General features: G+C 43.3%; 1 protein-coding gene across 4 annotated transcripts in view; it reads right to left on the bottom strand.

The window, feature by feature from the left end:
• DENND5A (DENN domain containing 5A) overlaps nt 1-25,019 on the bottom strand; it is a 135,019-nt gene that overhangs the window by 11,877 nt on the left and 98,123 nt on the right. For all 4 annotated transcript variants that reach the window (XM_060263147.1, XM_060263148.1, XM_060263149.1 and 1 more), the window contains 6 exons: nt 19,274-19,402; nt 6,631-6,752; nt 3,950-4,095; nt 3,599-3,717; nt 998-1,179; nt 344-426 (listed from right to left, as the gene is read on the bottom strand). In XM_060263147.1, the coding sequence (XP_060119130.1) occupies nt 344-426; nt 998-1,179; nt 3,599-3,717; nt 3,950-4,095; nt 6,631-6,752; nt 19,274-19,402 (781 nt within the window). The remainder of the gene's footprint in view (nt 1-343; nt 427-997; nt 1,180-3,598; nt 3,718-3,949; nt 4,096-6,630; nt 6,753-19,273; nt 19,403-25,019) is intronic.

Below are 25,019 nucleotides of genomic sequence, written 5' to 3'. Positions count from 1 at the left end.
TGATTTGTGTGTGAGTGGAATGCTGAATCCACCCACGGATTCCATTTGTTAATTGCATAAGCACACCTATGGCCAGGGCCTTTTTTCTGCTAGAGCCCACAGGAGCAGAGTTCCACCTGGGCTGGCCAGGGCTCTGGCTGGCTTGACCTGCTATGTGCCAGCCACGTGCAACCAGGCCAAGTGGTGTGTCCTAATATGCAAATAAGCTCTTGCTGGGCTTTTTCTACAAAAAAAAAACCACTGCCTATGGCACACCTTCTCCTGAACCTATGCTAGTCAATTACAGCTATGACTATAGATATCACAAAAAATATCCTGTTTTTACAAGCACTTCAATTCTTACCTCTTTTTCAGGTTTGTGAAAATGTTTGACAATTCCATTTACTGCTTCACCAATAGATTCTTGTATCTGACCTGTGCTTAACTCTGTACAAATACAACATACGTGCCAGTTTAAACTGAATTCAATTCATAAACAAAAAATTAAATTATCTTTTGAGACTGGGGGAAGGGAAATGTGCTATTCTATTTTATATGTTCTGTTCTAGAATAAGTTTGCATTACTACAGCTGGCCCATATTTTTTTCTTTTCCTTTTAAAACATGCACAGTGTTTTGGGTGGATCACCAAGTAGGCATATCAGAAACTGTACTGAAGCTATCATATTCAAAGATAAGATACCACCATAACATGCTGGAAGCACTGTTAGCTAACTAAACAAGAATATCTCCAGCATACAGCATCAGAACATTTAGAGCCCTACAGAACAGCTTCATCTAATCAGCAAATTGGTAGTTTTCATCAGTTAAGAGTTATACTCTTCATCCCCTCTTCAGGATTTATCAGTTGTGCTGAGACTGGTGAACAAACTTCTATATAGGATGCATCAGTAATACATTTAAAGAGCCCAGAGGAGATCTAAAACCAAGAACAATTAACCCATTTGGGTTTTGGAAGCTTCTGCTGGTGAAAGATAATTATAATTTGCCCAACTTACTTGGTTTGTTGTTTGGTGATATAGTGACAAATCTTCTGATCATGCTTGGAGACTGCTGCAAAGGAGGGGTTCTGCATTGTCTTTCATCCACCTCAGTGTGGGAAGTCAGCAATTCTCCCACCAGAATCCTCTCTAAACTGCCATCATCCATCCCTTTTCCAAGCCACCTCCCACATGGAAACCTACCAATACAAGAAAGAAAAAGAAGAGTCATGTAGGTGCATACTCCACATTTGGAATTTATAAAACAGAACATTCTATGTAACTCAATAAACACAAATTTTCCTCTGTCATTTGGGTGCATACTCCACATTTGGAATTTATAAAACAGGACATTCTATGTAACTCAATAAACACAAATTTTCCTCTGTCATTTGGGCATACTCCTTTTATATCATCATCAATGCATCTTAGGGCCACAACACAAGACTCTGCTTGCAACAGCTGCCGGCTTTACAGTGCACAAAGCCTGGAATTTTGACCAACAATCAGTTGGAAAGTTAGCAATAAAGATAAAAATTTCAGCTTCAGCTCATGGTGAATTTTTATTCAAGTCATTTTCATATCAGGTATTTTGTTCACTTTTGCTGCTCATGGGAAGCAGGTTTTTCCCCTCCATCGACACAGCACTGTGCAGCTCTTGTGCACCCTTCCAGCTTTTCTGCTGTCTTTGCTAAATCTGTCTTGCTATAAATTTGTTAGAAGGATCACTCCAAAGCTGGAGTAGCTCTCCATGTTGACATGGAAGCCCAGATCTTTCCCAGTCCCATTTACATTGGTCTAATTTTCCTTGGTCCCCCTACTGGAGGTCTTTTTTGTTTTGTTTTTAAAAAAAGAACAATTGACAAATCACCATACCTTTCTAAAGTTATAACAATCTGTCTGTCAGGTTATCAGAATTCCACACTTTTATTTTTAAAAGTCTCTAGCCCTTTTCATTGGGAAGATATGCCTTTTTCCTTATATCTCAGCAACAAAAAGGGGATGTCAAACATGCAGCTGATATCTGTCCTACACAGGACTCAAATCTGGCCCCCGAGCAACTTCCTTCTCCTGCTTCCTTTTCCAGGGAGCAGCCCCATAGTAGCTTGCTTTGCCCCCAGCTCCCTCAGTGGCTCTTCACTTCCTGTTTTCTGCTTCTTGCCTCCCTCCCTGTCTTACACACAGAGGCACACAGAGAGCTCTGTGGCTGCTTCCTGAAGGAGAGACACAAAGACAAGTCTCTCTCTCACACACACACACAAACACACACAGAACTTCTGCTTCCTGTATAAATCGATGGTGCGGTCTCATTTGGAATACTGTGTGCAATTCTGGTCACCGCACCTCAAAAAGGATATTATAGCATTGGAAAAAGTCCAGAAAAGGGCAACTAGAATGATTAAAGGTTTGGAACACTTTCCCTATGAAGAAAGGTTGAAATGCTTGGGGCTCTTTAGCTTGGAGAAACGTCGACTGCGGGGTGACATGACAGAGGTTTACAAGATAATGCATGGGATGGAGAAAGTAGAGAAAAAAGTACTTTTCACCCTTTCTCACAATATAAGAACTCGTGGGCATTCGATGAAATTGCTGAGCAGTCAGGTTAAAATGGATAAAAGGAAGTACTTCTTCACCCAAAGGGTGATTAACATGTGGAATTCACTGCCACAGGAGGTGGTGGCGCTACAAGCATAGACAGCTTCAAGAGGGGGTTAGATAAAAATATGGAGCAGAGGTTCATCAGTGGCTTTTAGCCACTGTGTGTGTGTGTGTGTGTGTGTTGGACTGGATGGGCCATTGGCCTAAGCCAACATAGCTTCTCTTATATTCCTTCTCCAGGGCTGCTCCTCCTCTTTTGGGGAGGAAGGAAGGGGAAGGAAAGAGAGAGAGAAAACAAAGACCAACAACATTTTATTCCAGGTATAAACTTCAGTGTGCAAGCACACTTCTTCGGAAAGAGGGAGGGAGGGTGGATACTTCTGACAAGCACAATATACACTGGGAAAATTAGTTTGGCTTATTCTGAAAAAAAAGTTTTTAAAAATTTGGATTTCTCTGTTCCTATATAGATTTTTTTTTCAAAAAGACCCTGATTAGGAATTAGAACACCTGGATTGGTCCTTATATCTTGAAAAGTGGAGTGATTTCATATGTCAAATGATAATAGCACACATTGGAAATGAGGCAGAAAAACTAGGTCTCAGTGCGGTCCAGGACGATGCATTGTCTTGAGCTTCATTATCAATTGCAATTCAGCAGTCTCTCTTCCTTATCTGCCTTTGAAATTCCTTTGTAAGAGCACAACTACTTTTAGTTTAGCAACTGAATGCTGTGGTTTCTAATGTCAGACTGGAAATCTTGTTGGTTGCCAAAGCACTACTAGACTGAAATCTAGCTCTACCTCATGGGGCTGTTGTCAGGATAAAATGGAGGAGAGGAGAATGATGCAACTGTTTTGCATCCCCATGGGAGAGAAAGGCAGGGTATAACAATGCAGGACATTAATGCTGTATTTGTATATGTATTAGGTCACAAAGATACCCTGCTGCTGGATTCAAATTTAAAACACTTCTCTCATATTGCCATCTACAAAGTGTGCAAAACCAAATTGATGCTTACTTGTAAGTATGACCTGTTACTTCATTTCTAACCATAACATATTCCACCAGCCACTTGGCATACAGACCAGAATTATCATGTCCTATTTGTACTGTAGTTAGTTTTCCCAGATTCTGACACTGAAATTGAAAAAGGAAAAAAATAACATGATGTGTTAAAACAGAAAGAAAATACCATATAGAGAAAACAATACAATCTACTGATTAGATCACTACCATATAAACCAAGTAGTTTTATTACTTTTGAAAGAAAGAAGCCATATTCAGACTAAACAGAAAAGGAATTTTCCAGTGTTAAGATTACAAAGGAATGAAAAAAAACAAATGTTCTACTAGTACGCACTGACCACACCTCAAACGTCATCTCTAGTGTATTCCTGGGAATCTGTAGGACTCCTGTTTCACCCAGTTCTCCTGAAATACATATCCATGGATTGGCTGTGAACATTGAGCCGCCAAGCTTTTTGCTAGGAACAATTAATATATGGTATGGAATCACTGGGGAAAAAAAAATACAGAATAAGTCTCCAAAGAGACAAGTAACACCATGAAAATAGAAGAATGATGTTTTGCTCTTATACTGCATTCTTATCATATATTGTACTCTCTAATAGGTTCAGTCTATAATATGGAACTCTTGGATTTAAAAAAAACTATAGCATTCAAATCAGAATATAAAATTGCTGATAATAAAAATGTTATTTATTTTAAAAAGATTTATCATAAATAATACTATATTAATTAATTATAATTTGGGGGGGGCAAACTTTCAGCCTTTCAAAAGTTGACGGTAAAACAAGAAATAAAACAGTGACTCCAGCAATAAAATAATGCACAGCAGCTCAGTAATCTCTTAAAATCAGCATTGCCAAAACCAGGAAGAGCACATAAAAGTAGTAAAAATGGCAATAAAGTATTAAAACAGCACAACAGGAAATATAGTCAATCAAAAGCCTGGGGAAAGGAAAGTTTTCACTAGGCACTTAAAGCTATATGAGCTAGGCACCAGACAAATTATGATATGATGGGAATTCCAAAGTCAGGGTGCCAACACAACAGAGGCTCTGCTATGCATGCCCCCACCCTTGGAGCTAAAAGCAGTAGCTGCCAGAGAACATGTAGAAAATCTTAACACATTTGTAGGCACATGTGGGAGCAAGCAGTCTGGTTCCAGACCATGTAGCTGTTTAAGAATCAGCACGCAGAGCTATGCCCAAGCTAATGAGCTGCCAACTCCAAAGCTGGAAATGTGTGCTTCACAGTTCATGCCATTGCTTCTACCATATTTTACATAAACTGAAACAAGGAAATCACCTCCAAAGGCAACAAAATAGTGTACATAGCAGTGATGGCTAGATACTAGCTATGGCTAAAAGATAGAGGTAGTCCCCTGTGCAAGCACCAGTCGTTTTCGACTCCAGGGTGACGTTGCTTTCACGTTTTCACGGCAGACTTTTTACGGGGTGGTTTGCAATTGCCATCCCCAGTCGTCTACACTTTCCCCCCAGCAAACTGCGTACTCAATTTTACCGACCTCGGAAGGATGGAAGGCTGAGTCAACCTGGAGCCAGCTACCTGAACCAGCTTCCGCTGGGATCAAACTCAGATTGTGAGCAGAGGGCTCGGACTGCAATACTGCAGCTTTACCACTCTACACCACGGGGCTCTTACAGCTATGTTTAGGTAGTGCCTATAAAAAAAAACATAGCTGGAACATTGATAGAACTTGGCTAAAGGCACTACACACTACAAGGAAGACTTCAGCAGTTTTGTTTCATAGACAAAATGCAATCCTGCAGGATCATATAGCATGGTTGATAACAGGTCAAGCAACTGTCCTACAGCACCACCTTCTGACACTTAGTGGTTATAAAGGACTGGAACCACCAAGGGGGGGGGGCGGGACAAAAAGAACAGGTAAAGGTAAATGATACTGAAAACTGCAAGAATTCCAGGAGAATCAACATGATAAATACTCCATTTCCCCATCTCTTCACTGCCAGAGATAGTCAGAGCAACCAAGGCAGTTGCAGTTACAAAGCCAGGTCAGAAATGAAATTGAAACGAGTCTGAATAATCCATTTCTTCCATGGTATAATGGAATTGTGCACCAATCATACATTTAGAGTACATTGCACAAAAAGAGAATATTTGCTACCTAGCCACGAATGGTCAGATAATTTGGATCCAGGGACTGCCTCTTAAGTTGGAGTTTCATAGCCTCTTTTTTTCAAGCTCTAGCCCTTCTTTCGCAAATCATTCAATTTTCTCTGGACCCCGAAAGATAATCTTCTCCATTAGAAAGATGGAAATGGGTTGAGTATTGATATGGTTCCCATACCTCTCTAAGCAGCTTGTCCACATACTCAGGCTTCAACAAGTGCAATTCATTCAAGTAACTTTGACTAGGTTGATCTCTGATAAATTTCTGAGATTGACCTGCTAAACTCATGGTAGCCAAGTCACAACAGATATAAACAATTTTATCATGAAATTCCTAATAAACAGGTCACAACAAGCATCTGGTTTTTCCAGCTTTACATCATGGGAGGGAAAGAGGCAACAATGTTTAATACCTAGGGTGAAACTAGAGAACTATGCACATCTGCCTATGAATCAACAAGGCAATACTGGCTTACTTCCAGTTATAAATACCCCAGAATAAACTCTTTAGATATTCAAAACAAAGGCTGCCGCAGTGAGCTCAATTACTTTGCATAATGTTGGGGATGCTCTTCTGATTTTTCCCCTGATTAACACAAAAAGTAGTCAGACATGAGTCTGCTACACTTAACATTTAGTCATCATTTGTAGCACAGAATGATGGCCACTCTGTTAAATAACAGTAAGTTGTATTTAATTCACATTTCCTGTTGCCAGGAGGAAAGATTATTTTCAAACACTAAAAGAATATAGACCCAGTATTGCAGAAGTGCATGCTGCTTTTACAGCATTTAATGCGTTTACATTAAAGTGTCAGGACAAATTCTGAACATTTTTAACAGCAGCTCAACAATAAAAAAGAGTACTTACAGATTGTCGTAAAAACATTTGTAAAACAAAAATAATCAACAGCATTGAATGACAATAGATGATAAAGAAACTGCTCTTTCTCGTCATCACAGCGGAGGAAAGCATAGCGTTTGTAGAGTTTTCTGGCAAGAATACAAACACTCAGTCAGTTTTCAGGAATAAGGTTTCTGGTACACAGATAGACGGTATATATGCGCACTATTTATTTAAAATATTTCTGTCCTACTCTCTATGGCATGCCCAAGGTAGACTTGGATTAAAGCAAAGGATATTACTAAACTACTGTTTTGGTTTCTAGCCTTCTTACTCTATAGAAGTTTCATATATGATTGTATCTTCTAGATTACCCTCATTTCAATGAGATGTACCGTTCTCCATAGGTACAGAGAATATTTCTTTTAAAGGTTAACATTTCTATCCCCCATGGCTACAGAGAATAATTTGGAAACATATAATCAATATCTAATGAAACGTCAAAAACCCAGTCTCAATTTCCTGCTCTTTCCATTCTCCATCATATTTTTTCTCTCATCCTCTCAAAAATATCCTATGTCCTTTGAAAACCTTGAGCAGCAGAAGAAAACTGGATTATTTAAGTATATGAAATATTTAAGTTATTAGAATAAATTTTAAAAATTAATTTTAAAATCCTTCATAATAAAAGCCTAAAAGTCCTCTGGTGCAGCCAAATCCAGGCCCCTCATTGGCTAAGCCTGCACTCCATGAGCCATTGGCCCATCACATGTCCATCAATACCTCTGGCCTCACTTTGGCTCACTGTCCTGTCCCCCAGCCTATGCCCTCCCCTACCCACCGTCGGCTCTGTCAGGCAAGAACACCATCAGATGGCCACTGACATCTGAGGGAGACAGTTCTCTGCTGAATGCTTACTGATTACTATTGTCTCTCCTCAGGGCCCTATCTTCCTTCACATTTTTCTTTCACTCCTTTCTCCCCCCCTTTTCTCTGTCTCCTCCTTCTGTTCTTTCTCTCATTCTTTCTCTGTATCTTTCTCTGTATCTCTGTGTCTTTCAGTATTTTTATTTCATTTTGTCTGTCTGCCTTACTCCCTTTAATCCACACAAACAGTAGCAGTTAACATCTCTACAACTGACAAGGAATGTTTGTTCACAGCAGGGAGGGATCACTTCAGAGGGAGTGAAAGGGAGGCTTGCAATGACTTTCCTCACAGTATCAGCTACTTGATGCTACCAGCCATTTCCTCCCAGGGAACCACTGTTGCCAACCTCCAGGTGCTTGGCTCTCCCCCTCACCCCGTAAAGAAAGACTGTCCATTTCCCATATAGGGGCCGCTGGGTTGCCAAGTCCAAGTTACCTCCCCTTGAGGTACATGTGTGTGTGTGTGTGGGGGGAATTAATGCCTTCACTTGGGTGGGTGGGAAGACAGCAAGGCACTCCAGAAACCATTGCCTGATCACAGCTCAGTCAGAGTCTTTCGCCTCCCACTGGCTTGACTCCCTTGCCCCCTGCCTACTCAGGCCCAAGAATGTTGAACAAACTGCCAAAAGCAGTCTTACCTCAGAAAGGGACACATATCCCATTCTTCTGTGTCTTCTTTGTCAACTGGCCTCAGAAAGGACTGCTGTTGTACTGCAGCCTCACAAAAAGTGTTGTGGCCGCCATCAGCAACAAACCTCTTCCACCCTATCAACGGTTCACACAGCCTGCCAATACAGGCAGCCTCCAAAGGCCACTGAAATAAGCCAGGGAGCTTGTTTCCTGTCTTTTCTGCCTCTTTCCTCACTCCCTGTCTCCCTCCTCCCCTCACCCTCATCCCAGGATGGTTGGCTGAGAAGGAGATAGGGTTGCCAACTCCAAGTTGGGAAATTCCTAGAGATAGAAGGGTGGAGCCTGGAGAGAATTGGGTGTGAGGAAGGGGGGGACTCAAACAAGGCCACCCTCCAAACCAGCCATTTCCTCCTGATGAACCATTGTTGCCAATCTCCAGGTGAGGGCTGGAGATCGCTCAGAATGGCAGAGATCAGCTCCCCTTGAGGTGGGGGGGAGTGAATGCCTTCACTTGGGTGGATGGGAAGACAGTAAGACTGGGGGGGCACTTGCCCAGAGGCCTTTAGTGATACCTTTCCAAGTTGGTGGGAAATTCTTGGCAATTTTGTGGTGGACTTTGAGGAGAGCATACAAGTTATAGATCAGGGTGTGGTCTGCCAGAACCAGGTTCTTGCTGTGGAAGCTGACTGGGTGATTTTGGATCAGTCACTGAATTCCAGCCTAACCTGCCTCACAGGGTTATTGTTCAGATCAAAGGGGGGGAAGAGGAGAATGATGTAAGCTGCCTTGGTTCCCCTTCCACTGTGGAGAAAGACTGCCATTTTCCTACATAAAAGTTGCAGGGAGGGGGAAGGTGATGGAAAGCTGAAGTCAGAGGGACAGATAAAGGGAAAGAGGTAGGGTTGCCAACTCCAGGTTAGGGAATTCCTGGAGATTTAAGGGGTGGGGCCTGGAGAGGGTAAGATTTGAGGAGGGATGGGAACTCAGACAGGTACAATGCCATTGTTTCCTGGGGAACTACTGTTGCCAATCTCCAGGTGATGGCTGGAGACCACTAAGAATTACAGCTGCTCTCCAGAAGGCCTCTGAGGGAGAGGCCTTTCCTCCTGGGGAACCACTGTTGCCAATCTCCAGGTGACAGCTGGAGAGCACTCACAATTACAGCTGCTCTCCAGATGGCAGAGATCCACTCTTCTTGAGGTGTGTGTTGGGGGTGTGTGAATGCCTTCACTTGAGTGTGTGGGAAGACAGCAAGGGTGGGTGGGGCACTCATCCACAGCCTCCTTATAGAGTCTGTTGTATTTTTCTTCACAACAGTCCTTACTCCTAGTTAGTAATAAGTTTTAAAAATGTTAACATTACGCATTACACTTCAGTTTTCCTAGCTGTATTTGTGTCTATGAGAATACTGTGAAAGTCAGAAGGAGGCTGAGTAATGTTATGAGGGGGCCAGGGCACAAAATACACTGAAAGCAGCTTGGGGGGAGGGGAGTGACAGGAGTACTACACACTACTAAAAGACTGAGGATGAGCCAAGACTACTTCTCATGCTCCAGACCATATGGGATGAAGAGAAGTATTTTTCTTTCCAGGGAATGAGTCTTGCAAACTGTGTACAACATGGTAGTCCTTATTTCAAATTCAGCACACAACTAGAAGCAGAAGCAATAACACAAGAAAAGCAGGTTGCTTACCTGTAACTGATGATCTTTTAGTGGTTATCTGTGCATTCACACCATAGGGAGCTATGACGCTTGCGTCAACTCCAACGGTGATATTCAAGCTCCAAAGCAAGGATTTGGCATCCTCTCTTTGAGCATGCTTGGGGATTCTACCACACATGTCCAGAGGAGGGTACCTGGATCCTGCCAGTTCCTTCTGACTGCTGAACAATCCAGAAGAGAGGCAACTAGGCTGACAGCAGAGGGGAAGGTTTGGCAGGTGGTGTGAATGCACAGATGATGACCACTCAAAGATCATCAGTTACAGGTAAGCAACCTGTTTATCTCCTTGGTCTATGTGCTTCACACCATAGGGAGAATAGAAAGCGTGATTACCTGGAGGAGGGTGCTGTCCTAGTCATTTGCAGACAGATTGTAGAACCAAACTGCCAACTATCACTCTGTGTCACATCCAGACATTGAGCACATAGTGTTTCACAAGCATGTTAGGTACAGCCCAAGTAGCTGCCTGGCAAATTTCATGTAGAGAGACTCCTTTTAGAAAGGCCACTGAGGTAGCCACAGCACATGTGGAATGGGCTTTCACAGGTCCTGGGAGATGGCATTTGGCTTGCAGGTAACATAGTTTGATAGTATCTATACAAGGCTGGCACCCTAGGCAAGGCTAACTTCTGACACCCCCCTCTGCACTGATAGCATCACCAAGTCCCATGAGGGGGTGCCCAATCTGGCACCCCCAGAAGGCCAGAGTCCTAGGCAATTGACTAGTTTGCCTAGTGGCAGAGCCAGCCCTGTGTCTACAAGCCACTTAGAAAGTCTCTAGGCTTACAGTTTGTTGCCTTATTTGTGGTCTGCATAGGTAATAAACAGGTGAGGAGTTTTCTGATAAGGATGTGTTCTGTCCAGGTAGAATAAAAGCACCCATCATACATCCAGAGAGTTCCACTGGCATTCCTCACAAGTAGAGAGGTTGGAAAACAACACCGGAAGGGCAATCTCTGATTGGGTGTAGAATTCAGAGACTATTTTTGGTAGGAAGTTTGTCAGGCATTAGTATCATTCCCTCAGAGTAGAACATAAGATACGATGGGTTGTGGTGTAGTGCCAACAGTTCACTGGCTTTTTGTTCCGAGGTAATGGCTACGAGGAAAGCTGTCTTCCAAAACAGAAACCGTAAGTCCGGTTTAGCTAATAGTGCAAAAAGCTTCTGTGTGAGCATACTGAGGACTAAGGAGAAATTCCAAGTTGGGAATGGTCCTTTAGAAGGGGGGTAGAGGTGGATTTGAGAAATCTTTTGCTATCAGGATGTGAAAAAACTGTGGAATTGTCCATGGGATAATGTTGAGTGGAGACTGCCAACAGATACACTCTCAAGGAGGAGTGTCCCATTCCAGAGTCTAGCAAAGAGAGGAGGAGGTCAAACACCAAGGGGAAAGGTGCCCTGTCAGGTGGTATTTGAGAATTCACTAGAAAGGCCCAGAACTTTCCCCATTTGTGTGCATAAGACTTCCTTGTGGACAACTTCCTGCTATTGTCCATGGTGTCCCATATCCTGGTCGATAAAGGAGTTAGAGGATCCTCCAGGCAGTTAGTTTGAAGTGTGGGATGTCATGGTGGAAGACAGAGCTGCTATGATTGAACAAGAGGTCCTCCACAGGTGGAAACAGGTAAAACACTTGATTGCTAAGCTGGAATAATAGAGAAAACCACAGTTGGTGTGGCCATCACTATACAATGTGGCTTGTTCCACATGATCTTGTGGTTGATTCTGGTTAGGAGGGGGATCGATGGAAACATGTAGAGGAATGTGTTGGAACAGGGAAATAGGAGACTGTCTCCTAGAGACAACGGGTCTCTGCCATTTGGGAGCAGAAAAACTGGCATTTCTTGTTTTCTCTAGTTGCAGAGACATCTATGGTTGGACAGCCACAACAAAGGAAGATAGGGTCCAGATAACGGCTGTTGATTTCCCATTTGTGCAACACTGCCCCGCATTGACCTAGGAAGTCTGCCTGGGAGTTTTGATCTCCTGGGAGATGAGTGGCCAAAAGAATGATGCTATTCTGGTTGCGCCAGTTCCATATCTTGATTGAGAGTGAACAAAGTGTCCTGGATATTGCTCCCCCCTGTTGATTGATGTAGCTGAGGGCAGTGGGATTGTATGTGAGTCCCAATACTACCTTCCCCCTTAGTCTTGGGAGAAAGGATTGAAGAGCAAAGTAAATGGCCATCAATTTCAGGAAGCTGATGTGGTGCTTGGGAGAAGGAGCATCCCAGAACGCTCCTACAGAGACACCCTGTAGGTGAGCACCCCAGCCCCAGAGTGAGACATCCATAGTCAAAACTTCTGATGGAACTAGCTGTTGGAAGGGTGCTCCCTCTAGCACACGGGTGTCAAACTCATTTGTTCTGAGGGCCAGATCTGACATAAATGAGACCTTGTCAGGCTGGGCCATGTATGTCATAAAAAGGAATTCCAGGTTGCAAAGATAGAAATTTTATAAAGGACACAGACAAACACAATTAAAGGTTTTTTTTAAAAAAAACCCTCGAAGTATGCTTAAAAGATTAACACTCTTCCAATATTTTGCTTATTTAACAATCTCTGATAACTGACACTTCTTGCTCTGAATTATTGCATCAAAATCTGGAGACAATGTCTGCACTGTATCAATCCTAAGTATGCTGTTATGTTATTCAGGTGAGTGTGTGTAAGTTGCAAACCTACTTTTGATTTATTGGCATTCATTACAGAAATCTCATGGTCAATGCTTTAAGCCTAAAACCCAGGGGAAAACCTGAAATATCTGGGCATTGTGAGCTTTTGTACATAAATTGCTTCATGTGCTCATCAGACAATGGAGAAAATAGAGGCTTTGCTCTTGTATGAATGAGCAAGCCTGGCAAAGCAAGCTGTAATGGAGAAGGAAGCAAGAGACAGAGAACGAAGCAGATGACAGTGATTTGCTCACGAGCCTGATAAGAGCCCTCCAGGGACCTAATGTGGCCCTCAGGCTGCATGTTTGACATCCCTACTCTAGCAGGTTCTGATCTACTGTCCACCAGTCTAGTAAGTTGAGGACTTTTGTTGGAAGAGAAAAAGTCCTGTTCTGAGAATGCTTTAGGGGGCAGAAATGTGACAAGTGACAAGTACTTTGTGAAGTGTGCTATGTAGGGGGTAGAAATGTGAGAGGAACCACAGCTGCATGGGTCTTTTGGAGATGCTCTCGAAAGTGTGACCAAAAAGTCACAAAACAGAGTCTAATGCAGAGCCCATGAAGTGGGGTTTTACATCTTAGAGACTCTGGTAAGAGACTGCTCTCAGAAGTGAAGAACAGTCTCTGTATTTGTCAGTCAAAACATCACATCTTGAGGGAGGGGAACAGTCCCTTTATGAAGTTTAGTGTCCAAAGAGGGAAAACACTGAAAGGCTGGCAGATCAGGCTTTGGAAAAGGAATTTTGAGGTTCTCAATAGGTGCCACAAAGCCCAGATTACTTGTCTGATCCGGCAGATAGTAATGATCATGCAAAGAGGACAAGGTCTAGTATAGAGACCTTAGTCTTATCATAGGGACAAAGCTTAGCGCACTCAAGTTTGTGTGAAACTGTGAAAGGAAATATAGTTAACCAGAAATATAGTCCAGTCATAAAAAGTTAAACCAGTGACATTTGTGAAACCTTGAGAGAAAGTTAAGTAACTTTAAGGGAAACACTGAGATTTGAAATCAGTCACTGCTGTAGATTATGTGACAGGCGTGACCAATTTAACGAACATTCCTCTAAAATCGATCCCCATATCACTGTTTCTGTATTCAAAATTTACCTTTCAGAAAATGGCTCATTAGGCATAGAGATGGGTTAAACAAAAGTTGGTTTATTAAAACAAACTGGCAGGGAAGGGTATTGGTAGGTATACAGGTGTTTTGTATTGAATAGTTGTAAATTTGTACACAAAACTTCTGCTGAGGTAACTGGCTTTACATAAAACCCCTGGTCAGATACTTCTGGTCTGGTCTGGATGACAGACAAGCCCGAGGTTGCTGCCATGCATTTTATGAGGTCACCATAGAACTTGAGATCTTCAGATGGGAAGATAGGAAGATCCTCACCAGTCAGAGTGGGAGGCACTGGATCATTTGGTGCAGTCAGTTCCAAGCCCAGCTTGGAATAAGAAGAACTAGGGTCATCTTCCACTTCCGAGTGACCCAAGATGGGAGGAGATGGTTGTGGAGGTGGTAGCTTCAGAGCCATAGCTGATGGTTTGTCCAGGTTCTTGCACTTCTTGGGATGAATAGGAGGGTCCCGAGGGTGGTGGGAGAAGAGAATAGAACATTGGTCCCAATCCAGTCTTTGAGGGAACCAAAAAAAGTGAGGTGGGATAGGAATCAAAAGCATATTGCTATTGTCTCTGATCCCACAAAAGAGGCCTGAGAGGAGACAGTCATTGGTAATCTGGGGCAGAGGGTGGTGGGTACTGTGGTCAGTACAGATCTGGCCTTGGAGTCGAGGACTGGTCCCATGAGTGCAGAGGGGCCGGTTTGACTAACATGTTGTGCCTGGGTGTTCTGGCTCCACTAGCTGACACAGAGTCAGAATTGTCAGGAGTATATTGTATAAGATCAATGTTGTCCATATCAACATAGATGTCTGTTGGTTGCCCTCTAATCGGTGAGTCCACCCAACGTATTGGAGACTGTAGGGTTTTCGATGGTACTGATGCTGAGAAGGGGTGGGTGGGGGGTGGGCTCCCTCTGGGTGTCCTGCCCCCCTTGGGAAAGTGTACGCACAATACATCACCTCTCCTTTCCCGGTGTAGTGAACGCTGCGTGATCACTGTCTGGCTATGCCTGGCAGATGGTCACTGCAATGGCCTCTCCTACATTACTGCACCCATGGCAACACCTTCTCGCTGGTCCCCCCCGTTTTCACAGAGTTTGCCATGTTATGGTGCGACCGAATGTCCAGCGGTATAACCGGATGGGCAGGCTGGGCTCACCAACCTCGCCAGCCAAGAGAAGGAAAACTCTAACATCAAGCCCGGGCAGACAGAGCTCGTTAATGTAACATCTACCACCTGGAGGACTCGCTGCCGGCGTCCTGGCTAACTGGGCCATGGCAGATGACCCCATGATGAAAGGGTGGAGCCAGTACTCCGCACACTGCGCCTCACCTAAAAATTCCTCTGCGCAGGCCTGAAGGGTATCTACATTCACAACCCACAACATACCAAGTCCTGCAGCGATGCGCAAGGGGCGAAACGGCAGGTGGAAGATGCCACTGGAAGCTGCAGTCCTGATCCTGCATGTAGGCGGTTCAGGGTATTGGTCGCCTGATGCTGACCCGGAGACGAAAGCATTTTTCGGCAACACCCTGAACGACCAAGCAGCCTTATTTAGGGACAGCACTGCTTGCTCCGTATGGAGAGGGGCCTAGAAAAGGTGGCCTAAATAAAGCTCGTCTCCTCCCCCCCAGTTGGCTAGCCGCGGTCAACGGGCATCCTTACTTGCGGTTGAAAAATAACAACAAAGAAAAGGCATGCACCTGCCTCACAAAGTGTGCAAAGACTAAAGCTTGTGTGTTGGAACATCAGAACCATGCTTGACACAGTAGACAGTGGTCGCCCTGAATGACGCTCTGCTCTAGTTGCCCATGAACTTCTCAGGTTAAATATCGACATAGCAGCTCTCAGTGAGGTCCGTTTCCCTGAGGAAGGTAGTCTTCAGGAACACGGTGCTGGCTATACCCTCTACTGGTCGGGTAAGTCAAAGGCTGAGAGCCGCCTTTCTGGCATTGGCTTCATGGTTCCTCAGTATGGTCATCCAGCTACATGAAGACCAGCGAGGCCAAGTTAGACACTGCAACGATCTCTTGGAGCCCTTCCCAATAGGCACAGGTGTAAAGCAAGGCTGTGTTCTTGCGCCAACTTTCTTTACGACCTTCTTTAGCATGATGCTTCAAAGAGCCGCAGTAGATTTAGAGGACGGCGATGGTGTCTACATCCGCTATCGCACCGATGGCAGCCTGTTCAACCTGAGGCGACTAAAGGCCCACTCCAAGACAATGGAAAAACTTATCCGAGAGCTACTGTTTGCTGATGATGCTGCACTTGTCTCCCACTCGGTATCAGCTCTGCAGCATATGACGTCCTGCTTTGCAGAGGCTGCCAAGCTATTCGGCCTAGAAGTTAGTCTGAAGAAGACAGAAGTTCTCCACCAGCCTGCACCCCAGGAAGATTATCACCCTCCTTGCATCACTTTGGGTGAATCAGTTTTGAAGACAGTCCAGCAGTTCAGCTACCTGGGGTGCATCATCTCATCAGACGCCAAGATCGACAAGGAGATTGACAATAGACTGGCAAAGGCAAACCGTGCATTTGGCCGACTGCATAAAAGGGTGTGAAGCAACAAGCATCTGAAAAAAGGCACAAAGATCAATGTTTACAAAGCGGTTGTGATGACAACCCTCATCTACGGCTCCGAATCGTGGGTTTTATACCGTCATCATCTGCGACTCCTTGAGCGCTTTCATCAGCGCTGCCTTCGCATCATCCTCAACATCTACTGGAGTGACTTTGTGACCAACACTGAAGTCCTCAAGCGGGCGGAGGTTACAAGCATCGAGGCATTGCTGTTGAAGATGCAGCTGCGCTGGGCAGGGCATATCTCCAGTATGAAAAACCACCGCCTTCCCAAGATTGCCCTGTATGGCGAACTTTCCACCGGCCATCGAAATAGAGGGGCACCAAAGAAGAGGTACAAGGACTCCTTGAGGAAATCCCTTGGTTACAAATATCTATTTGGACCCAAAAGATGTTAAAAATAAGAATTCCTCATGTACCTGAACTATACTTATTGAACATTTGTCAAACTTCACTACCTAAAAAAACCAAAAGATTGTTACTGCATATTATAACAATAGCTAGGATATTGTATGCGAAATATTGGAAGAAGCCGCAAACTCCAAATAAGAATGAATTTTTGTCTAAATTAATGGAAGCAGCCGAAATGGATACATTAACTTGTAGATTGAAAGGGGGAAACATGGAAGAATGTAAGGAGACATGGAGCCCGATGTATGAATGGGCTAAAATGCTAGGATTTGAAATGACAGGGAAATATTGAAATTGATAACTTTTATTGACTCAATCGCTCCACTAAGTGTTGTTAGGTGTCGTTTGTTATGTGTTGTTTGGTAGGGTTTGTTAGGTATGTTTGTTAGGTAGTAAGTAAATGTTGGTATTGTAAAAAAAAAAAAAAATCCCTTGGTACCTGTTGCATTAACCATCACCAGTGGTCTGACCTAGCCTCAGATCGCAAAGCATGGAGGCACACCATCCACCAGGCTGTCTCTTCCTTTGAGAACGCATGCATAGCTGGTCTTGAGGACAAAAGGAGATTGAGAAAGAATCGTACTGCTACAGCACCAACCCCAAATCAGACTTTTCCCTGCAGCCACTGTGGCCGGACATGCCTGTCCCGCATTGGTCTTGTCAGCCACCAGCGAGCCTACAGCAGACGTGGACTACTGCACCTTTCTTAAATCTTCATTCACGAAGTCAAGACGAGAGAGAGATGCTGAGAAAGTCAGGTCTGATAGGGAGGTGAAGTGGCAAGAATGATTGAGCTTGCCTCGTGTGATGGGCTCGTTTCTTCTTTGAGTGTGAGGATGCACTGCCACTCTTTTCATGATGTTTCGCCTTCTTCCTTTTCTTAGCTGGGGAAGCTGAGGAGGAGTGAGACGTCAACATCAACTTTTTCTATGCAGAAGAAGGTATTTTGATGGCCATCAATGCTGACAGGGTCAGTTTCAATAGTGCAGTGCAGCAGGAAGTGACTACCGCCAACGCCGTTGAGTCTCCTGTACTGACTGCCAAGCTCGCCATGGGCTGAGGCTTTAAGTCAGAGGCCAGTAGAGACATTTGGAGTCTCACTGCCCTGTTCTTTTGAGTCTACTTGCCAAATTTTTGACAATGAGGGCAGGTGTTGGTCCCGTGAGCTTCCCCCAGGCAAAGGAGGCACAGGGAGCGTCTGTCTGAGGGAGTAAGCTTGATCCTGTAGCGGGAACACCATTTAAAACAGCCCCACACAGGCCAAGGGCCTTTCTAGAAGAAACTGGGGCAGAGTCTTCAACTTGGATGCTAACTATACTCATTGCTAACTAACAAAGGAGAACAATAACTTTTTAAAAGGAGCTAAAGAAGAAGGAAAGGTTATCACTGACCAGAGCCTCAAAAGAAAACATCCTGTTGCGCATGCTGTCAGAAGAGAACTGGCAGGATCCAGGCGCCCTCCTCTGGACATGCGTGGTATAGTCCCTGAGCATGCTCAGAGTGGGGCACCAAATCCTCATTTTGGAGCTTGAATATCAGTTGGATTCGGCGCAAGCACCATAGCTCCCTATGGTGTGAAGCACAGAGACCATGAAAAAGATTAGAAGCTTTGGGAAATTACTGTGCAGGAATTTATTTTTGTTTTATCTATCACACTGGTATTCCGCCTTTCCTCCAAGATGCTCATGCAGTTATATGAGAGTACACTGTTTTATTCCCTATATTTTTGAAGGTGAAGCCATAGACTCCTTCAGTTTAGAAATGATCAAGGATTGTATATAGATTTCCGACATGCCAACGTTTAAACTCTGATATTGACCCAACCAACACACAGAACATCAGTGAAGAGCCTTGGGACTGAACCTATATCTTCTTAATAAGCCCATGTGAAACATGATTTAAGTGTCTGATTGGGATCTGGGAAAGCCAGGTTCCAATTTCTTTTGTCAGGAAGCTTTGTGGGTGACCTGGGGCCAGTCATGCACTCTCTCCCTCAGCTCACTTCTCAGGGTTACATAAGAAGAGCCCTGTTGAACCAGACCAGTAGTCTACTAAGTCCAGCATCCAGTTTCACAGAGTAACCAACTAGTTGCCCTGGAGGGCCAAGAAACAAAGCATAGTGTTGTTGTGAAGATAACATGCAAGACAGGAGAACTTTTTATGCCATCCTGGATAATAGGCACAATAAAATGTACTGAATACATGCAACCTAGAAAGTTCAACATTATCTTTTTTCTCATTTATCAGACTACTGACAAGTCCCCCGAAATCATTGCATCTGTGACTGAGTTTCTGTCATGTGTATGGAAGTTAAGGACTAGATAGTACAATATAGAGACCTATTCTGCCTGCCTGTTCTGCCTTTTTAATTTCAGTGGTTCTGGTTGGTGCCAACCTTTTAAAAATATTTTCAGGCATCTAGCTTTTGGACTCTTTATTCTTGTTTTATTGTATTACTATGCCGTTAAAGGCCTGTTTGTTTGTTTGACTGATTAAAAATTATCAAACCAAGTCAATGACTTAAAACCCTGTGCTGTTTTATCTATTTGCTTGAAAGCAGATCTCTAGAATCATTAATGTCATTGAACACCTACAACTTACTTTGTGAGTTCATGATCAGAAAGAAGATGTTTCAGGTGTCTGGAGAGCAATTTCTTTTCCATGGACAGCCGAACCCAAGCTCTAGCCTTACCAACATCTGTTTTGATTTCACTAATGTTCTGTATATGTCTGAAAAGAAAAGAAAAAAACAGATCATACTGTTATTATCTTAAGAAATTTTAGAAATTCACAGGAATATAAAACATTAAGGAATTTAACACATTGGTTATGTAAATTCCTTTACTACTTCTCCTATACAATTACTAATAAAGAAGAACATGAGATTTAAAAGGATACACGTTACATGGAAGACTGCAAACTAATCTTCTGCCATTTAATAAAAGCTTTTCCAAATTTTTGCTCAAATCAATATATAAGGATACACCGCAATTGAATAAAATAATCAGGATTGTTTCATAAAATACATCAACAAGCCATTGTATGATAAGAAAATAATCAGAAGCAGTACAATGCCCTTTTAAAAATGTTATTAGGCAACAAAAAATTTACAAAACTTTTTGCTCCCTAATAAATTTTTAAAAAGGCATTGCACTGGTTAAAAAAATTTTTGCTCCACAAAATGGCCACTTCAACTAATAAAACTGTGGTCCTGAAGACTTGGTGATTTTAACTAATGGACAGTAACAAAAGGCTAAAAGATCTGGCACTGGAAGATGAGCCCCTCAGGTCGGAAGGTGCCCAATATGCTACCGGGGAAGAGTGGAGGGCAAGTACAAGTAACTGCAGAAAGAGTAAAGCGGCTGGGCCAAAGCCGAAAAGACACTCAGCTGTGGAAGTGTCTGATGGTGAAAGAAAAGTCCAATGCTGCAAAGAACAATACTGCATTGGAACGTGGAATGTAAGATCTATGAATCAAGGTAAGCTGGATGTGGTCAAACAAGAGATGGCAACACTGAACATTGACATCTTGGGAATCAGTGAACTAAAATGGACGAGAATGGGCGAATTTAACTCAGAGGATCACTACATCTATTACTGTGGGCAAGAGTCCCATAAAAGAAATGGTGTGGCCTTTATAGTTAACAAGAGAATGAGGAAAGCAGTAATGGGATACAATCTCAAAAATGACAGAATGATCTCGAATCGTATCCAAAGCAAACCATTCAATATCACAGTAATCCAAGTCTATGCCCCAACCACTGACGCAGAAGAAGCTGAAGTGGACCAGTTCTATGAAGATCTACAACACCTTCTAGAATTAACACCAAAAAAAGACGTCCTCCTCATCATAGGGGACTGGAATGCCAAAGTAGGAAGTCAAAAGGTAACCGGAACAACTGACAAGTTTGGCCTTGGAGAACAAAATGAAGCCAGGCAAAAGCTAATAGAGTTTTGTCAAGAGAACAAGCTGGTTACAGCAAATACCCTCTTTCAACAACCTAAAAGGCAACTCTACACATGGACATCACCTGATCGGCAACACAGAAATCAGACTGATTACATACCCTGCAGTCAAAGATGGAGGCGCTCCTTACAGTCAGTGAAAACAAGACCTGGAGCTGACTGCGGCTCAGATTATGAGTTTCTCATTGCAAAATTCAGGCTTATATTGAAGAAAACTGGGGAAGCCATTGCACCATTCAGGTTTGACCTTGATCACATCCCTCCACATATAGTGGAGGTGAAAAATAGGTTTAAGGAACTAGAGTTGATAGATAGAGTGCCTGAAGAACTATGGACGGAAGTTCATGACATTGTACAGAAGGCAGCAATCAGCACCATCCCAAAGAAAAAGATATGCAAGAAAGCAAAGTGGCTGTCTGATGAAGCTTTACAAATAGCTGAGGAAAGAAGAAAAGCAATAGGCAAGGGTGAAAAGGAAAGATTCACCCAACTGAGTGCAGATTTCCAGAGAACAGCAAGGAGAGATAAGGAGGCCTTCCTGGAGGAAAAATGCAAAGCAACAGAGGAAAATAATAGAATGGGAAGGACAAGAGATCTCTTCAAGAACATTGGAGAAATCAAGGGAACGTTTCATGCAAAGATGGCCATAATAAAGGACAAAAATGGTACAGACCTAACAGTAGCAGAAGAGATTAGGAAGAGGTGGCAAGAATACACAGAAGAATTATACAAGAAGGATCTTGATGTCCTTGACAACCACGATGCTGAAATCACTGACCTTGAGCCAGACATCCTGGAGTGCGAAGTCAAATGGGCCTTAAAAAGCCTTACTAACAACAAAGCAAGTGGAGATGATGGTATCCCAGTTGAGCTATTCAAAGTCCTAAAAGACGATGCTGTTAAAGTGATGCACACATTATGTCAGCAAATTTGAAAAACTCAACAGTGGCCACAGGATTGGAAAAGATCAGTTTATATTCCAATCCCAAAGAAGGGTAATGCCAAGGAATGTTCAAACTATCGCACCATTACACTCATTTCACATACCAGCAAGGTCATGTTAAAGATCCTACAAACTAGGCTTCAGCAGTATGTCGTTCAGAAACTACCAGAAGTTCAAGCTGGGTTTCAGAGAGGTAGAGGAACTAGAGATCAAATTGCCAACATTCGCTGGATTATGGAGAAAGCACGTGAGTATCAGAAAAACGTCTATTTCTGCTTCATTGACTACGCTAAAACCTTTGATTGTGTGGATCACAACCAACTGTGGCAAGTCCTTAAAGAGATAGGAATACTAGACCACCTCACATGTCTCCTGAGAAACCTATATAAGGGTCAAGAAGCAACTGTCAGAATGGGATATGGAACAACTGATTGGTTTAGAATAGGGAAAGGAGTTCAACAAGGATGTATATTGTCACCCTGCTTATTTAATTTATATTCAGAGTACATCATGTGGAATGCTGGCCTGGATGAAGCACAAGCTGGAATTAAGATTGCCAGGAAAACATCAACAACCTCAGATATTCAAATGACACCACTCTAAGGGCAGAAAGTGAGGAGGACATAAAGAACCTCTTGTTGAGGGTGAAAGAGGAGAGCACAAAAGTAGGTTTGAAACTCAACATCAAAAAAACTAGGATCATGGTATCCGGCCCCATCACACCATGGCAAATAGAAGGGAAAGACATAGAAGTAGTGACAGACTTCACATTTCTGGGATCCAAGATCACTGCAGATGGTAACTGTAGCCATGAAATTAAAAGACATTTGCTCCTTGGGAGGACAACTATGGCGGTATAAACCTAGGCAGTATAATAAAAAGAAGAGACATCACCCTGCCAACAAAAGTCCATATAGTCAAAGTGATGGTATTCCCAGTAGTAATGTATGGCTGAGAGTTGGACCATATGGAAGGCCGAGCGCAGACATATAGATGTTTTTGAACTGTGGTGTTGGAGAAGAATCTTGAGAGTCCCTTGGACTGCAAGAAGATCAAATCAGTCAATCCTAAGGAAAATCAACCCTGACTGTTCCATGGAAGGTCAGATGCTGAAGCTGAAGCTCGAATACTTTGGCCACCAAATGAGAAGGGAGCACTCACTGGAGAAGACCCTGGTGCTGGGAAAGACAGAAGGCAAAAGAAGAAGGGGATGGCAAAAGATGAGATGGCTGGACAGTGTCACTGATGTTAGTAACACAAATTTGAGCAGACTTCAGAAGATGGTATAAGACAGGAGGGCCTGGCATGACTTGGTCCATGGAGTCACAAAGAGTCAGACTCGACTGTGCAACTGAACAACAAAAATGATGCAAAACTGAAACCCAGTTATATATCTGCAGCACCATGCATACAAATAAGAAAAGGAAGGTGAGGATACAGTTTCAATACATCTTAATATAAACCAGTCTAAAAAACTACTTACAAGACATGCAGTAAATCAGTAATTAGTTTCAGAGAATGGTTGCTTATAAACTCCCAGAATTAATCTTTTCCCCCATATTACTAGAAAGGTAAAACAGCCAGGACATCAGCTGTTATCCAAGGCTTTGATTATCTTTAGTCATTTCCTTCCTACTTAAAAAAGTATACAATATAATTCATCCTAGCTCAAACACATATAAATTTATTTTACAGGGAAACTGAAATTCTTAATCAGTTGTAAGGTGAGTAGAACTCAGATGAAAATTTTCATTCATTAATGTTTCCCAGATTTAGTTTTGTGGACAGTGCTCTAGAGAAATCTGGGGGAAATCCATAGGGCTGTTCCACTGAAATTATTATTGGGTTGAAGGACTAATGCGGTCTAAATCCCACAGTGCAACAAGACAATACTTCGTAACTACCACTATAATTTGGAAATGGTTTATTCTTTACATGGCTTTTAAAAAAGAAAAGAGGTGCTGGAACTCTCAAGAGGGGACATTAAGGAGAAACACACAGCTGCCCTTCATGAACTTTTAAACATTTTTTGGAGAATTTTGTTTCCACAAAGAGGTTCCAGAACTCCATTCTGCCACATTCCCCCAGAAGAAAAACCTGATTCTTTACTTTATAGTTACTTAAGAGCTCTATGAGAATGTATATTCTTCACATAAATTGAGGATTAACACCTTGGTAGTAACACATCCAAATTTTTCCTTGTCTGAATTTCTACAATTTTAATTACAATATACAGGGGAAAATCATAATACTGCTTTGAGCATCTGCTGCACCATCAGGATTGGGCAGGGCAGCACACCCGCTAGAGTCCCTCTTGGGGGCCTAAACAGGCTTTAGACTAGAGAGAGAGAGGATTAAGAGCACCCTCGGTCTTCCTCCTTTCTTTCTACTGCTCTCCCTAATAGCTGGCTAACTAGCAAGATGGCTAACCTGCCTTCCCAGACAGGAGTCCCTGGTAGGGCTGCCAGTTGCTGCCTTCTGCCAGGGGTGGTAGTGGAAGGGAGCTTTCCAGGAATGGGAGTAGGGCAACTTTGCTGCACGAAACCTCCCTGTAGTGATGATGTCACACAGAAGTGACATCATGCCAGGAACATCCCATAGTGACATTCTGGTATTTTGGCAAAATTCTGTGATTACCATAGAGTTTAACCTAAAATACTAGAGCATTACCACATGACATCCCTGGTGTGATGACATCATTTTCACATGACATCATTGCATTGGGGACGTCATGCTGGGTTATGGCTATTGGGAGTGGGGCTTTCCCCTGCTGACCAGCTGGGTGGCAGAGGGAAGGAGTCTGCAAAATCAGGGGAACTCTCACTCCCACCTGGGGGGTGGCAACTCTAGTCCATGGCCCTTATGCAACAGATTCCCTGAAGTGTACCTGCCCCTTCTCTTTCAGTCTCCCAGAGGGTTGCCCTGCCTTTCTGGGTTGACTGGCAGAAGCTAAGGCCAATTTAGTGTGACTGAGCCTGGCTGGCCTCAATCCTTGCCAGCTTTTAAATGGCTGCCCCACCTCCCCACAACCATTCAGTGCTGGTATATTAAGACTCAGAGCCACTCAGTGTAACAGCTGCTCTTCCCTCACCTGACACTGCTGGGTTGGATGTGCCACTGGCTCTTGGACAGGCCTATCTTCAATGAGCCAGCAACCTGGAGGGCAGACTGCTCTGTGTCAACTGATAGGGATGAGGATGAATGTATGCAGGCCACTGGCAGGCAGGCTGCTCCAGCTTTCCCTAACTCCACTTCACCTCTATTAAGTATGGGGGTGCTGAGGCTACCCCCAGACAGCCAAATGCTACAGATCCCATTTCCCAGACACTGTTAATTAAACTACAGTGGTGCATCTGAAGAAATTAGATCTGACTTATGAAAGTCTAGTCTTAAACGCACCATATGACTTCTATTTTACTTGGCCACAAAGCTCAAATA

The sequence above is a fragment of the Heteronotia binoei genome, chromosome 21, assembly GCF_032191835.1.
Source record: "Heteronotia binoei isolate CCM8104 ecotype False Entrance Well chromosome 21, APGP_CSIRO_Hbin_v1, whole genome shotgun sequence".
Taxonomy (NCBI): Eukaryota; Metazoa; Chordata; class Lepidosauria; order Squamata; family Gekkonidae; genus Heteronotia; species Heteronotia binoei.
The sequence above is the reverse complement of the archived record's forward strand: the minus strand, read 5'-3'. Positions and strand labels throughout refer to the sequence as shown.